Here is a 14,519-nt window from a genome sequence, read left to right as displayed (position 1 = left end):
ATAGAATTACTATCCTCAAAAAGTCTTGATGATAGTTACAGAGCTACAGGTCACAATCTTAAATTATTACCCTAGACAGCTTTGCATGACATGCTAAGGTGTTTGGACTTGACACCAGTGCAAAAGGGATCTAGTAAATGACACTAAGCAAGGCTTAGAAAGATGGTGGCTATCATCTGGAGAGAAGAATGGGGAAATGGAGCAGGTAGCCCAGTTAAGAGTTTAATGCAACCACAAGAAATAAACGCGAAAGAGGGATGGGCATTATGGAATGAAGCTGAGTGAAAAGTACCATATAAGACCAAGGTTTGATTAGGGGGGCTGAAAACAGTAGAATTAAGTTGAATGAAGACATGGGCATAACCTCCTATAGAACTTATATAGTCATATAGTCATTCATGGGCATCCCTTGTGGCTTAGCTGGTAAAGAATCCACCTGCAATGCAGGCGACCTGGGTTCAATCCCTGGGTTGGAAACATTCCCTGGAGAAGGGAACAGCTGCCCACTCTAGCATTCTGGCCTGGGGAATTCCATGGACTGTCCATGGGGTCACAAACAGTCGGACACGACTGAACGACTTTCACTAGTCATTCATTCATTCATTGATTCATTCACTCAAAAACTGATTTATGAGTCCAAATAAGAAGTCAGGCACCACACAAGAAAAATAAAGGTAAATCAAGGTAAATCTGCACCATGCAACTTTGCACTAGATTGCACATGGTCTCATACTGATCAATCCAACTTAAATGTTTACATTTCTGTACTCAGTAGAGAGTTGAAACACAGGAGGTGTCTAATAAATTCCTATCTTCCCTACCTTTTTCTTCACTACACTATCCACATACCACACAGCTCATGAAGAATGTGAAGAAAAATGCTGCCATGCAATATAATAGAGGCCAGGAAAGGTCAAGGGAATTTCAAGTCAATAAGTCAACAAAGTACTTAAGGGACTACTCTGAACTTCCGATTTCATTCCAGATATAGCATTCAATTTTCTATTCTTGTTAAGAAAAATTAAAGAAAATTTAATAGCCATGACTTTACTTGGCATAAGAAAACTTGTATTGTTTGTAATCCAAACAAATGGAACTTAACATTCCAAACAGGTCAAGTACAGGACTGTCCCTTATAGCTGGGGTTTTTCCACTAGAACTACCAATCTATGCACAGAATGTAATAAGGCAGGATATTCACCACTGGGTAAGATTCCTATGTTCAAATTTCTTTCAAGCAACATTAGCTCATAATTCTAAAGGAAAATGGGAGTGGGGAGGTGGAGAGGATCTCTTCCCATCCTGATATAACTTACTATGAAAGAAAAATCAAGAATGATACTTTAAATACAAAATAAAAGAAATAAAAATTCAGACCATATTTAACTATAATCACAACTCTGGACCACAATTGACAAAGTTATGAAGCCAACAAATCTGAGAAAAAGAAGCTGGTGTCACAAGTATACGATAACTATGACATGCTACTGAAATTTTTCCTATAATCACAATCACAAGTTCAATCGTTTGATATAATCATTACCTAACCTGCTCTCACCTGAGAAAAACCTGAAACTTATTGTTTACAAATCTAGATCTTACTTTTATTTAGAACTGCAACCTGTACTGATTGCCAGAAATAAAATAAGGTAAATGATGAAGAGCAGGGTCTCTGAAGCCTGCTCTTCAAAGCCCCAGCTTTGTGACTTGGGCAAGTTACATAACTACTCTACACCTCAGGCTCCTTACTGGCTCAATGGAGATAACCCTCACAGGGCTGTTGGGAAGACTGAGTTAATGCATACAAAGACAGTGCTTAGAACAAATTAAGGGCTTGATAAATTACTAGCTTACCTTTGGAAAAACAATCAGCCTTTTAGGGCAGGGTTAAGGCAAAGTGAAAACACAACGGATGGGAGGACATGAACAGACACATATATTCAACAGCTTCCAGATCTATAAATATAACTCTTCCTCTCATTTAACAAACTTTCAGGACTAAAAATGAGAAATGATATGGCTAGATTGAGGACAACTTTTACACTTTCCCCTATACCTTCCTAAATTGTTTAATTTTTCCCAATGAGCTCATATAATTTTTATCATCCAAACAACAACAACAAAAAAGCCTCTTATTTCAGGGGAAAAGGAGGGAGAAAGATGTTGGAGAGAAAAATTTTAATCTTAGGTAAGATTGCTCTGCACCTTCATTTACAGATGAGTGAACTAAAAGCCAAGAGAGGTTCTTATTTTTTTCTGATCACACAGCTTGTTAGTGGCAGAGTTGGATCAAGAAGTTATTTTTACCTTTCTCTGAATCACCTCAGTGTTCTATTACACTACATAATATTTTGTTCAACAATTATATATATCCTACATTTAAAAAATATATTCAGTAATTTAAATGATTAAGTGACTCCAAATATTATTTTCTACTTTTTTGTTATAAAGCATGTCATCAACTTTGCAGGTTAAATGAGTTTTCGTGGCCTAGAATAGAAAACTAACAATTTATAAAACTTTCTCTAGAAAAATGCATTGTGAGAAAGTTAACTTAGAAACTCTGGGAATATGATCCATCTGTATGGTTAAGAGTTTCAGATACACAGAAAAAGAGTTTATGAAAGAAAAATACAGACTGCTCAATTTTAAAACTGCAAACCCAAAATAATTTAATTCTAGGTTGTACTTCAAATGTTCTAAGCTAACTGAAATGTCTTTTTAAAGCATCATGGAGAACACATATCACAAACTACTTAATCACTTTCCCAATATCGATTTACAGGAAATACAGGAGACAAAAAACAAACAAAAAAAAAAGTTAAACTATACCACAAAGGTATAATCAGCAAAATCTAGACTGTGGGGAAACTCCATGGACTGTAGCACGCCATGTGTCTCAGTTTGGGCCAATGAGATGTAACTGGAAAGTGTATGGGGAGCTTCTTGAAAGAGTCCTTAAAAGAGGGAGACTTCCCTACCCACTGAATGGAATGCAAATATGACAGCTTAAGCAGCCGTCTTGAACCATATGTGGATGTCTGATGTTAGAACAGTGAGACAGAAAGACAGAAGGAGCAGGGGTCCCTGAAGGCTTTCAGGCCATAAAGCTACTGCTCTGAATTGCTTGCCTCCAGACTTCTTTGACATAAACAAAAAAAATCCCTATCTTATTTGCGCCCTCACTGTTTTTGGAGTTTCTCTCATTCATAGCATAACCTAACCCTAAGTAGTAGACAAGTTAACAATGAATTCCTTAAAAAAAAAAAAGCAATTCTCACTGAGGGATACACTATATGAATGTTAACATTTAATGGCTCTGATTCACACTCACTCATTCACCCATTGCTTCACTCATTCAAAGGGTCTGCGCTCACTCATACAACTCACCCAACAAAGGATCAGTGAAGTCCAGCTGAACTGATGAACTGCAGGGCGCAGAATGGGACTCAAGCTTGGCCTGTGTCCACAGACCAACGGTTTCCTGAAACTCATAATGGATGCGCTCCATGTTCAAATACTCCATCCACAGGTCCTAAAATGGAACCATAAGACTTTAACTTTCAGGGATGAATCATATATTCACATATAAAACTATATATTTAACTCTAAAGTGAATCCGTAAGTTTCAACATGAGGTGGTACATTCCAGGTTCTCCAAGCATTAGGATGAATCACATTTAAAATGGTCATTCTAGAGAATTCCCTGGCATGGCAGTCCAGTGGTTAGGACTTATGCTTTCACTGCCAAGGGCCTGGGTTCACTCCCCGGTCGAGGAACTAAGATGCCAGAAGCCAAGTAGTACAGTCAAATAAATAAATAAAATGGACACTCTAACAGTCTAAGGAATCTCAAAACTCTTTGATTATATACCACACTGAGAAAAAGTAATTTCAACAGCCCCACTAAACATTTACTGTTGATAGAGGCTGACAATTAGGGAAGAATACTGAGAATTAACAATGGGTTAATTCTGCACTCAAAAGATTTCAGGACACCATGATCACTTACGTATTTTTCCTATTTCTCTGGCCCTACAATCTCAGCCTTGTTTTTCCATGTCTTAAATGTTCCTTTTCAGAATTCCATCCTGAGTTCTCTTCTTAATCCAAATACTCTATTACCATTATACCCACATCTCCCACTGCCCCACTCCTGAACTACAGACAACTTTATATCCCTTCCCCACCAATTCCTGAATATGAGTTCTCCTTGAAGCCCTTCAGGCACTTTCTCTTCCAGTTTTGTAAATAGCATCTTTAGCTGCCCAAGCTACATATTTGGAAGTCCGTATACATATTATCTACCCTACAAGTATATCAATCCTAACCAGAGAATCCTACTGATTCTACTAATTAATTCTTCTATGTATTTTTAATTCATCCACTTATTTAACCACTCCAGCTATTTCAACATCTCTCCAAACAAAGACTTCCTGCTGAAAACTTTCTGCCACTCCACATCACCATGCTATCCTTTCAACTTGACAAACTCCCATTTGTCCTTTAGGGCTCAGTTCAAGGTCACACTCCAGTCTCAGTCTGAATCAGGTGCCATTCCTCCACCTTTGCAGATGAAACAGCACCCTGCACATTTCACTCCCCCAGTCTTTATTACCAGATGTAATAATTATTTAGTCCCCCATTTGACAGTAAGAATCTTGAAGGCAGAGACTGCATCACTTTTCTTTTTATATTTTTGGTATAGGTGACTGACATCTCAAAGGTAGTCAATAGATACTCATGGAAGAAAGAGAAGGAAAGAAGGAGAGAGAGGAAGGAAAGAAAGAAAACAGAAGAAAGTCAGACACCTGGTGGAGATGAAATAGTAAATACAATGTGGAAACAGCTAGGTTTAAAGACACAAAGTCTCTCAAGTCTCTCAAGTCTTAGAGGATCCTAAATCCCATCCAAGGTTGGGGGTCAACGGCCAGTAGAGTTCAGTCCCTAGAAAAAAGAAACTGCAACAGGAGAGATACATCTCTACACACACACACACACACACACAAATGCAGAGCTACAGAAGCTCAGAAAAAATTCAGAAGTTTTGACCTAGGAAAGACAACAGACCTCTTTGTTTGAGAAAAGATTAGAACATGTGAAGACTAGAATTGAGCACATCTAAAAGGGCAGCCAAAACTGACAGCTACAAGTCAGTCTCTTCAAGGGTAAGCTCCTCGCTTCTCCATGCTATTAACTTTCGATATGCATGAGTCTTAACAAATCCTTACACTGAACTTTTTATGGGAGTAGAGATGACTGCTTAAAAGTGTTCAGATGCTGACAATTTAAAACAAGGAAGAATATAGTCAGAAAAAGGCTGTGTTTATGAGGCTGCAGACAGTCCAAGAATGAGCTTCAGTCCTTCACGTGATGCCAGAGTGGGCCGGATATTCAAAAGGGGATATCCCAGGGACTTCCCAGTGCTGCAGTGGCTGAACTGCACTGAAGAATCCACCTTCCAATGCAGGGGATACAGGTTCAATGCCTACTTGGGGAAGTAGGATTCCACATGCCATGGGCCAACTAAGCCTGAGCGCCACAACTACTAAGCCCACACGCTCTGGAGCACCCATGTCACAGCTAGAGAGAAGCTCATGAGCCACAAGGAAAGATCCAGCATGACACAAGTAAGATTCTGTGTGCCGCAACTAAGACCCAACACAGCCAAAAATGAAACAAATAAAATATAAAGGAAAGAAAGATTGATGTCAAGCTTCTGACTTCTGGGCATCTCTCTGCCATCTTTTTGGGGCACCTGTGCCATTTGGTTTTTGATTTCTGGGCATCTCTTCACAGTTTGCTTTATTTACAGTGTGACTGCCAGCTGGTGAGGTTTTGGTTTGGCTTGGTTACTTTAGTTTGAGCATGCAGACATCTGGTACTAACTGCTGGAGCTAAAATTGGCAGCATTTCCTCTAAGGTTCCACCCTGGGTGGGAGCTCCTTGGGAGATTTTAAATGACGGGTCGACCTATATCTATGATCCAATGACAAAGAAATATGGCCTAAAAATAGGTCTCTCACAGTTTGATCTTCATTGCCACAGGATGAGAAAATGGAGTAGGGTTCCCACATGTCCAGGACTTTCTCCTATAATCCAAAAGCCTGAGACTGATCAAAGTAAGACCCCATCTCCTCAAACGGACAATCCCGGCTGAGACATTTTATCAGCCAATGTGCCCTTGCTGCTGCTGCTGCTGCTGCTGCTGCTGCTAAGTCGCTTCAGTCGTGTCCGACTCTGTGCGACCCCATAGACGGCAGCCCACTAGGCTCCCCCGTCCCTAGGATTCTCCAGGCAAGAACACTGGAGTGGGTTGCCATTTCCTTCTCCAATGCATGAAAGTGAAGTCACTCAGTCGTGTCCGACACCTAGTGACCCCATGGACTGCAGCCTATCAGGGCAAATTTGACCACTACCTGGTCTAAATTTTAGGTATGACCACAGACAAATAAAAGTGATTTTTTGACCGTGTGGCCACAATATCCTTTAGACTTTGGAGACAACTGGTTAAAATTTGTTTTCAAATTGCAAAATTTGCTATTTCTGCATGTGCAATTAGAGAAAGCTAGTTTGTTAAAGTACTTTTTTTTTCCCCCAGAATTCTTACCCTGAAGGAGTAAGTCCTACTAGGAGAACATGAGTTTCTCTTCCCTGTGCCTTGAGACCATGCCTCTCAGGAACACTTACCTAGACCACCTCTAATTCCTGAAACTGAATTTAAAAAAAAAAAAAAAGAATGCTTTTAAATTTTTCTTACTCCAACTGTCATTTATAAACTAGTGAGTTTTCTATTGTGATACCTGATTCATGACTAAGTTTAGAAAACAAAGCTATGAGATCTCTCATTATGTCTGTTTGAATATATGTGTGTCTCAGATGTGTTTTTGTCTTTGGATATTGTTGCTGAGGTTAATCTGTAAATTAACTGGATATTTAATTGGCTTAAAGAAAAGCAGATACTTAAAAATCAAACAATTCTAAGCACAAGAGAAATTTAAATGGATTTCAGATTCATGTGAACTGGGAAATATTAAATTAAATTAGTATTAATTAAATCAGTATTAAATTAGTACTTGGTATTGTTTGTTGATATGTATGTGTCACTATCTATACTGACCAACTGAGACCTCCTTGGTAAATAGCAGGGCTCACACAGGATAATACCAGGAAGCCCTTCCCTACTGCCTCAGGCCCTGCCTGCAGCAGAATGTTGGTTGGGATTTTCCCTTTTGGACTAGTCTTGTTATGGATGATCAGAGCTCTGCTCCATCCTGCAGCCTCCCCAACCCCAGGGTGTTTTTACAAAACTGGGAAAGCTCCAACTGTGGCCCCAGGAAAAGGAATTGGTATTTCTCTCCCCTGTGCTCTGACCTCAGGAGAAAAAAAAATAAGTAGGGAATGGGGGAAAAAAACCTTTTAAACTCATGCAGAAAAACAGATTTATGTAAAAGCTAACCTGTAAATGAACTATATTTAACTGACTTGAAAGTAAGTGCTTACAAATTAAATCTAAATATACAGAAAACTGGCCAAGATAAATTTTAGAACCCATGATCCAAGAAATACTCAGTACTGAATTGAGTGAGTGAAGCCGCTCAGTCGTGTCCGACTCTTCGCGATCCCGTGGACTGTAGCCTACCAGGCTCCTCCATCCATGGGACTCTCCAGGCAAGAGTACTGGAGTGGGTTGCCATTTCCTTCTCCAGGGGATCTTCCCCACCCAGGGATCGAACTCCAGTCTCCCCCACTGTAGGCAGACGCTTTACCCTCTGAGCCACCATTAGTATCTGCTATTGGAGGTGGCTCAAGCTTGCTGGCTTGATTAATATGATTAATATAGACATTTAGAGCTATAGACATTAGCTTTGTTTGTAGTAATGCTTCCTAAGGCCCACTTGACTTCACACTTCAGAATGTCTGGCTCTAGGTGAGTGATCACCCCCTCATGGTTATCCGGGTCATTAAGACTTTTTTGTATACTTCTTCTGTGTATCCTTGCCATCTCTTAATATCTTCTGCTTCTGTTAAGTCCATACTGTTTCTGTCCTTTATTGTGCCCATCTTTGCAAGAAATGTTCCCTTGGTATCTCTAATTTTCTTGAAAGATCTCTATAGTCTTTCCCATTCTATTGTTTTCCTCTATTTCTTTGCATTGATCACTGAGGAAGGCTTTCTTATCTCTCCTTGCTATTCTCTGGAACTCTGCATTCAGATGAGTATATCTTTTCTTTTCTCCTTTGCCTTTCCTTTCTCTTCTTTTCTCATTTTGCCTCTTTGCATGTCTTTTTCTTGGGGATGGTCTTGATCCCTGCCTCCTGAACAAGGTTACAAACCTCCATCCATGGTTCTTCAGGCACTCTATCAGCTCTAATCCCTTGAATCTATTTGTCACTTCCACTGTATAATCATAAGGAATTTGATTTAGGTCATACCTGAATGGTCTAGAGGTTTTCTCTACTTTCTTAAGTCTGAATTTGGCAATAAGGTCATGATCTGAGCCACAGTCAACTCCAGGTCTTGTTTTTGCTGACTGTGTAGAGCTCCTCCATCTTTGGCTGCAAAGAATATAATCAATCTGGTTTCAGTATTGACCATCTGGTGATGTCCATGTGTAGAGCTGCCTCTTGTGTTGTTGGCAGAGGGTGTTTGCTATGACCAGTGCATTCTCTTAAAAACTTTGTTAGCCTTTGTTAGGTTATGTTGTAGGGAAGAGCCAATTCTGAATCCATGATGGATCTGTTTATTTGACTTTAACCTTTGTTTTTATAATCACACATAATGACCTGCCTCAGAGAACCCTGCCCCTCTACCTGAAGAGATTTTCACACAAACACACACACACACACACACACACACACATGACTGGCCATTCCAGGAGATATGTGCAAGATAATTGTCTTCACGTCCTCAACTCCTCTCCCTCTCTGTCCTATAAAAGAACCAGGCACCCAGATCCTGACAAGATGGTTATTTTGAGACGTTAGTCTGCCATCTTCTTCATCTGCTGGCTTTCTGAATAAAGTTGTATTCCTTGCCTCAACATCTCTCTCAGATTCACTGGCCTGTCATGTGGTAAGCAGAATGAGTTGGACTCAGTAACACTTATACTTTTTATGATTTCTATCTGAAAAATTACTAATTTGAATCAGTTTTCCAGCTGTAAGGAAAAATTTCCCTTCAAACTAAATATGACTTACAGCAATTTGGTAAATTATACCTTTGTAAGCAGAATTGAAACATTTATCTTTTCTTTGTATCTGCTCTCTCCAGAGACTGGAGACTCTTCGGTTCCCAGTAGCTTTATCAGATAAATTAGGAAGGCTACTGCACTAACAGGTACAGAAATTTCAAGGTATTTGGGGGACCTTGAAAAGGGAGGAATTCACCTAGATCTGGCAGGCAAAATCTGTGGTAAATCCTTGGCATGACTTTCCTAGCCCTGAGATACCTTTTAAGAGTTCAGTCTCAGACTCCTTATAAAAATTTTAACAAAACAAAAGTCTACATGATCAGTTATATAAATCACCAGATCAAGTTTTTGAGACCAGACATATTTTGCAAATTAATTAGTCTTAATTTAATTATATTTGGTAGAAATGAGAGTAATTTTGGAAAGAAAAAGATGCTTCAATGAATGGTAAATTGCAGTTTGTTAACAGAGGTCTGTAAGACTCACCTCCCAGACAGTTTCTTGCTATTACGTTATACTAATGTAAAGTTTAATTGAATTATTAAAAGATACTCTAAGTTTGTATCTGAAGCTTACCTTAGTAATCTATCTTTGGATGAACATCAGATGCCCCACAACCTACAATCAGGGCATTATGCATACTGAAAAAGACATAATTTAAAGGATAATCTCCAACTTGTATGGAAGGACCCTTACTAACCACTCTTAACTAGCTCATGCACAGTGAATCTGAAGGGGACTGACTCCTGATTAATTTCCACTCACAAAAGGCCCCTGCAATGCACTGGCCTAAAGAGAGGACAGCTGACCTCAAAATCACCCTTAAAATAAAGCTCAGAGGAGAAACTACACTCACACCAGGGTGAGAAGAAGACAACATCAGAAGTAGACAGCTTTCCTAAGATCTTCAATCTGACTCGTACAATCATTTGTAATGTTTTCCTGACTTCTTGGACTTCTGCATGTGAGTCAAATGTTTTTCTATCATAGCCATGATAGGCATGTGATCCTATGCTAGTTTCTAAAATAAATCCAATTGTTGGGTTTGTGGCCAATGACCTGTGTCTAGTACTCTCAGGCTACCTAGATGGATTCTCCACTCCAAGGCTCTAACTGGTTGACTCTTACGAAATTTATTTAAAAGAAAAAAAAAAGGTTTATAGTCATGTACAGACCACTACTGCTATTACCAGACTGGATCCTCTCACCTGGCCTATTAGTAATACCTCCTCTGACCTGGCCATAAACCCAGGGTCAGAGAATTTTCATTACTCAAGCTCAAACAGAACAACAGGCAGAATTTCAGCCAAGGAATTAAACCTCTCACAGTTATGGGATGGACTTACTTAACACCAAACTATGGTGGTTTAAATTTAAAGTCTCCTCTATGTTGGAAACAATCAAGTCATGTTAAGGATAATCAGCCTAGCAACAGAGGAAACTGGGCTGGGTGTCTTACAGACAATGCCAACATAAAATTTCCCTTAAAGAAAAGGACTGGTACAGAATAGACTAAGTCAAACAACCTGGGATATATGGGGCTACATCTAATTGAAGTTCTTGACTTAAAATTCTTGCTTATGACCTTACTAATCTAGCTATATTGTGTATGTATATGTATATATATATATATATATATATATATATATATACCATTTCACAAAATTGTTTCTTATATTACCAAATATGACTGAGCCTCTGATAAAATGATGCATAATTCCATATGGGCTTCCCAGGTGGCTCTCATGGTAAAGAACCCATCTGCTAATTCAGGAGACATAAGAGAAGCAGGTTTGATCCTTGGGTTGAGAAGATCCCCTGGAAGAGGGCATGACAACCCACTTCAATATTCTTGCCTGGAGAATCCCATGGACAGAGGAACCTGGTGGGTTACAGTCCACAGGGTTCAAAGAATCAGATATGACTGAGGCGATGTAGCACACACATACAAGAGATCAATGATTGTAATAGTTGAACTCTAGATATGGGAAAAAGCAATAAAAGGGGATATTTTCCTGGATCATGGAGGTTAGTGGTCCAGAGACTTTTTGGATACTGTTTTATGGCCTAGTCCAGTAACAGCACACTGAGTGGCCAAATCTCCCCCAGACTTGGGAATACCATCCCCAGCACCATGGGGCAAAATGGCCATGAAATGCCCTCACAACATGGGCGAAGTTATGACCTGAAGGGGCTCTGCCAACTGAAAACTGCCATCTGCCGCTTCTAGGATTAAGTCAATGCCATGGCAGCCACTGACCTTTAACACCCCCTGAAAGGGATTCAGAGTGGAGATCAGAAATGAGGTACTCTGTGCTCTGAGAAGAACTGGCAGAATAGGCCTTTAGATCCTTAGATGTCTTCAGAAGAGTTTATTAAACCAAATTCTTGCATTTTCCCATATCCAGAAAAGCAGTAAATTCATTAACAGTGACAGCTACTTTAACACTGAGAAGGGGAATGCATTTGAAAGTTAAAATGGAGTAAATATAGCAAAACTAGATAACCACTGTGGATGTGATTTCAGAGGCATTTATCCCTGTATTGTTACAAACGAAATTTCTGAGCTATGTCAGATTCTACCAGGATCTAATAATTCCCCCCACCCTCTTCCACGAGATTTTGGCTAAGATTTGAGAGGGTCACATCGACCACAGTGTTTGAAAAAGCAACATCAGAGATGACAAAAACCTTCTTACAGACATTATTAAGAAATCTTTTGCCAAGCTATGCTGGAAAACTCATCTAAAACGAGACAAGATCTTGCAAATTGCTCTCTGTATACTGGTGATCCCTAGAACCAGGATAGGATGGAGCCATTATGAAATTATATACAGGAGACCACTCTTAGCTCCTAAGAATAAAAAGAGAAATGTTTCTAACACAGCAGGTAAAATTAAACAGTATGTTCAACAGACTGGACAACTGTTAACAACTCTGCATACATTTGTGTTCAACAGGTCTCCCCCTTGCCTGTAAACTCCCTTACATCCCTTCAAAGCAGGTGACCTGGTGCTGCTCAAAGTGTCAAAAAGAGCAATGCCCTGTGTAGCAACTTAAAGAAAACTGGCAGGGATTCTATGCTCCTCTGGATCAAGGAGTATCAGAGAAAATGGGGAATTGATGCCAAGCAGGGCCCTGTGGGTCTCCCGGGCATGGACGCCTTTTTGTCCCCCATTTCTTTTAAGTAAGAATCCAGTCACCATGACCTTCTTGAGTACCAAAGGACAGAATAGTTATTAATCAGAGGAGGAGCAGCCAGGAAGCCACCTGAAACAAGATTAAAAGGACCAGGGAAGCTGATCAAGATTAGGAAACTGGACTACCTAAGACATTTGTTGTTGTTGTTCAGTCACTAAGTCATGTCTGACTTTTTGCAATCCCATGGACTGCAGGACTCCAGGCTTCCTTGTCCTTCACTATGTTCCAAAGTTTGCTCAAATTCATGTTTATTGAGTCGGTGATGCCATCCAACCATCTGATTCTCTGTCTCCCCCTTCTCCTCCTGCCCTCAATCTTTCCCAATGAGCCGGCTTTTCACATCAGGTGGCCACAGTATTGGAGCTTCAGCTTCAGCATCAGTCCTTCCAATGAATATTCAGTGTTGATTTCCTTTAGAATTGACTGGTTTCATATCCTTGCTGTCCAAGGGACTCTCAAGTCTTGTCCAGCACCACAATTCAAAAACATCACTTCTTGGGCGTACACGACTACTAGAAAAACCAGAGCTCTGACTATACGGACTTCTGTCAGCAAAGTGGTATCTCTGCTTTTTAATACACTGTCTAGCTTTGTCACAGCTTTTCTTCAAAGGAGCAAGTATTTTTAATTTCATGGCTGCAGTCACCGTCCACAGTGATTTTGGAGTCCAGGAAAATAAAATCTGTCACTGTTTCCACTTTTTCCCCATCTATTTGCCATGAAGCGATGGGAATGGATGTCATGATCTTAGTTTTTTGAACCTTGAGTTTTAAGACAGCTTTTTTACTCTCCTCTTTCACCCTCATCAGGGGGCTCTTTAGTATCTGAGGTTTAATATCTGAGGTTGTTGATATTTCTCCCAGGAATCTTGACTCCAGCTTGTGATTCATCCAGCCCTGCATTTCACATGATGTCCTCTGTATATAAGTTAAATTAGCAGGGTGACAATATACAGCCTTGATGTACTCCTTTCCCAATTTTGAACCAGTCCATTGTTCCATGTCTGCTTCTAACTGTTGCTTCTAGACCTGCATACAAGTTCCTCAGGAGACAGGTAAGGTGGTCTTGTATTTCCATCTCTTTAAGAATTTTCCACAGTTTGCTGTAATCCACACAGTCAAAGGCTTTAGCAAAGTCAATGAAGAAATAGATGTTTTTCTGGACTCCTTTGCTTTCTCCATGATCCAATGAATGTCGGCAATTTGATCTCTGCCTTTTCTGAATCCAGCTTGTACATCTGGAATTTCTGAGTTCACGTACTGTTTAAGTCTAGCTTGAAGGATTTTGAACATCACTTTGCTAGCATGTGAAATGAGTGCAACTGTATGGTAGTTTGAACATTCTTTGGCATTGCCCTTCTTGGGATTGGAATGAAAACTAATCTTTTCCAGCCCTGTGACATTGCTGGGTTTTCCAAGTTTGCTGATGCATTGAGTGCAGCACATTAACAGCATCATCTAAGACCTTGCACACACTCTATCTTGTCAGCAATCCTGCTCTTTTGAAACTGCAGAAGAAGAACCCAAGACTGTTACTGCCTTCATTCTTATCATATACCCCTGCCTGACTATATAACCTCTACAACTCACCAGAGAGGAGGGCATAGTTCTTGAGGCAATAACCTACTGTGTTCCCCTTTGCCTGGCAAAGTAATAAAGCCACTCTTTCTTTCTCCTCCATAACTCTGTCTCTGTATTTCTGTTTAGCATTGGTGCACAGAGAGCCGAGATTCTGGCAACAAACTGCCTTCAAAAAATCATTTACAGACTTTCACCGAGGTACAGCGGATAGGAGTCTGCCTGCCAGTGCAGGAGACATGGGTTAGATCCCTAGTCCAAGAAGATTCCACATACTGTGGAGCAACTAAGCTCAAGAGCTGCAGAGACGCAACCACTGAAGCCCATGAACCTAGATCCCATGCTCCGCAAGAGTAGCCACTGCAATGAGAAGCCTGTACGCCACAGCTAGAGAGTAGCCCCTGCTCACCACAACTGGAAAAAGACTGCAAGGAGAAACAGAGACCCAGCGCAACCAAAAATTAACAAATAAGTGAATACATTTTTTAAAAGACTCATTTACATACTGAGAAAACCACCAAAAAAAATGACCATCCCAATGAGCCCAT

General features: G+C 40.1%; 1 protein-coding gene across 2 annotated transcripts in view; it reads right to left on the bottom strand.

The window, feature by feature from the left end:
• EPG5 (ectopic P-granules autophagy protein 5 homolog) overlaps positions 1-14,519 on the bottom strand; it is a 127,643-nt gene that overhangs the window by 55,461 nt on the left and 57,663 nt on the right. For both annotated transcript variants that reach the window (XM_025273430.3, XM_045164034.1), the window contains exon 25: positions 3,391-3,535. In XM_025273430.3, coding sequence (XP_025129215.3) covers positions 3,391-3,535 — 145 coding nt within the window. The remainder of the gene's footprint in view (positions 1-3,390; positions 3,536-14,519) is intronic.

Source organism: Bubalus bubalis, chromosome 22, assembly GCF_019923935.1.
Source record: "Bubalus bubalis isolate 160015118507 breed Murrah chromosome 22, NDDB_SH_1, whole genome shotgun sequence".
In the NCBI taxonomy this organism is placed as follows: Eukaryota; Metazoa; Chordata; class Mammalia; order Artiodactyla; family Bovidae; genus Bubalus; species Bubalus bubalis.
This window is presented reverse-complemented; position numbering and strand designations above follow the sequence as displayed.